This window comes from Myxine glutinosa, chromosome 12 (genome assembly GCF_964187855.1).
Source record: "Myxine glutinosa chromosome 12, kmMyxGlut1.1, whole genome shotgun sequence".
Taxonomy (NCBI): domain Eukaryota; kingdom Metazoa; phylum Chordata; class Myxini; order Myxiniformes; family Myxinidae; genus Myxine; species Myxine glutinosa.
This window is the reverse complement of record NC_136272.1, coordinates 8,766,282-8,768,765: the sequence shown is the minus strand read 5'-3', so window position 1 is coordinate 8,768,765 and position 2,484 is coordinate 8,766,282. Positions and strand designations below refer to the sequence as shown.

At 59.1% G+C, this 2,484-nt stretch overlaps 1 protein-coding gene across 1 annotated transcript; it reads right to left on the bottom strand.

The window, feature by feature from the left end:
* Positions 1-386: 386 nt before the first annotated feature.
* On the bottom strand, positions 387-2,130 carry LOC137437414 (cyclin-dependent kinase 5 activator 1-like). Its single transcript, XM_068131724.2, has one exon. The coding sequence runs from the start codon at positions 1,932-1,934 to the stop codon at positions 1,053-1,055; it is 882 nt and encodes a 293-aa protein (XP_067987825.1). The 5' UTR covers positions 1,935-2,130; the 3' UTR covers positions 387-1,052.
* Between the last annotated feature and the right edge of the window lie 354 nt (positions 2,131-2,484).

Below are 2,484 nucleotides of genomic sequence, written 5' to 3'. Positions count from 1 at the left end.
CCAGTAACCATGGTAACCATTTTGATTTATTCATCTGGTGTAACGTTTATAAATTAATTAAAGCGGAACGACCACGGTCGGTCATCATCGTCATCATCTCCGTAAGGTTAAACAACATCGAGCGGCTGTTGAATGTACAAGTCTGTCCGCATCGCTGGGTTCGTGCAGCTGACTTCATGAGGGGGGCTGGGGGGCTGGGGGGCGTAAGGTTTGGGGGCTCGGGGGGGTAAGGTTTGGGGGCTCGGGGAGGTAAGGTTTGGGGGCTCGGGGAGGTAAGGTTTGGGGAGGGGGTAAGGTTTGAGGGCTGGGGAGAGTAAGGTTTGAGGGCTGGGGGGGGGGGGGTGGTAAGGGTTGGGGGCTGTTAAGGTTTGGGGGCTGAGGGGTGGTAAGGTTTGGGGGCTGGGGGGGTGGTAAGGTTTGTGGGCTGGGGGGGTGGTAAGGTTTGGGGGCGGGTGGGTAAGATTTGGGGACTGGGGGTGGTAAGGTTTGGGGGCTGGGGGGGGGTAAGATTTGGGGGCTGGAGAGGGTAAGGTTTGGGGGTTGGGGGTGGTAATGTTTGGGGGCTGGAGGGGGGGGTGGTAAGGTTTGGGGGCTGGTAATGTTTGGGGGCTGGGGGGGGGTGGCAAGGTTTGGGGGCTGGGGGTTGCAGGAGGAAGTGGGGGTGCATACGGCACAGAGAGACGGTTTCCCCAGCACATGCAAGACCCTGGGGGCTCTCTTTGCATGCAAGGTGCGTGGCTCCCTCCTGCCCTCGGCGCTCAGATGAGGATGACGAGGTGGATGATGAGATCGACGTTCCGTGCAATGATTCGCGTACGTTAACATTATGTACAGTATCATACATGTACAATCATCAAGATCGTCCGACGGGCAATCTAGCTGCCGCGTCTTGCGGGTTTGGCGAAGTAAGGTAGGGGGAGATGATGGAAAAGACCCTCCTCCTGAAGGCTGGATCCCGCATGCAGACCCCGCTTGGCAGCGCCGGACCCCGCACCAGGCGACGGCTTCACGGTCCATCGGCGGCGAAAGAAGACTCGTCCCAGGTAAGGGAGCTACCGGTCCAACGCTATGGTCCAGGAGACCGGAGCATCCCGGGAACATTCGCCCTTGAGGTCGGTGAACATCTGAGTGAAGTAGTGAGGATCCGCGTTGATCCTGAGCATCTGTGCGCTCATGGTGCTGATGATGCGGAGCGCGCGCTCCCAGAACGCGTCCTTGTCGCTCTCCACCAAGAAGGGCTTCAGGGGGTACGAGATCTCGTTGCCCATGTACGAGTAGGACAGGTACAAGCAGGTGAGCAGGGTCGCGCGGAGCTCGTCTTCGCTCGCCAGCGATTCGGGAACGGCGTCTCGGCAAAGCAGGTACAGGAAGACCACGTTGGCGGGGGTCACGAACGCCTGGTCCTGCCATCCCTGGAGGAGCAGCGCCCGGTCCACGCCGCGGATCCACAGCACGGGCTCCGCGGGGGACACGTGCTTCAGGCGGTAACAGCGGCGGCACAAGAACTCGCCGAGGCAGCGGAGCAGCTCCGAGGTGGACGCCTGGACGACGACCCTCCGAGGAGTGGCCGCTCCGTGGAAGCCGGTCTTGGAGCGGGTCGTGGCCGCCGCCTTGCCCTGAACTCCCGCGTTTTTCGCTGTGGACACCGCGGGCACGTGACCGGCGAACGCGCTCAGGTTCGCGCACGAAGCGGACTTCTTGAGGTTCTCGTTGTTGAGACGACCCACACCTGGCTGCGCCTTCTTCGCGCTCTTCTTCTTGGTCGACACGGCCACGAGCCTTTTCCACGCCTGGCCCGGCAGCAGGATCGAATGGCGTCCCAGGGACTTCTCTCTGGCATTCTTGCTGTTTTGTACGGCTGTGTAACGACCCAGAGGTGCTTCCTCAAGAACGCCCTTTCTCCCGCCAGGAGATAGCGAGAGCGCCGCACCCATGGTCGATCCTTTCACGCACTCCTTCTCAACCTGGTCGGTTTCTGCTGCTGCACCGGCTCGACCAGGGTCACTAGCGCAGCAACAACAACAACAACAAAACAACAAAAAATCACCACCAACTTATCAGCAATGACGAATGCAAAATGAACGGAGCCTGGAGGACGTGAGGAGCCTGCAGCTTGAGTGCTGATGTCGAATGTATGGAGGAGATGAACACGGACGGGGATTGGGGGAGGGGCCGAGCTTGAGTAAAGCGGCGCGGATTGGTCGAACAGCGGGCTATGATGCTCCGCCCCCGCACGACTATGCTAATCTGTGCGGCAGAGCCTGGGCAGTTAGACACACGTGAGCATCATGTTTTCTTGTTAAAGACAATTTTTCCTTACCTGCTCCATTCTACAAACACACACACACACACACACACACACACACACACACACACACACACACACACACACACACACACACACACACACACACACACACACACACACACACACACACACGTATATGTGCATGCACGCACACACACACACACACACACACACAC

Coding starts and splice junctions, on each gene's coding strand:
- LOC137437414 (XM_068131724.2), bottom strand. CDS start 1,934: ATGGGTGCGGCGCTCTCGCTATCTCCTGGCGGGAGAAAGGGCGTTCTT.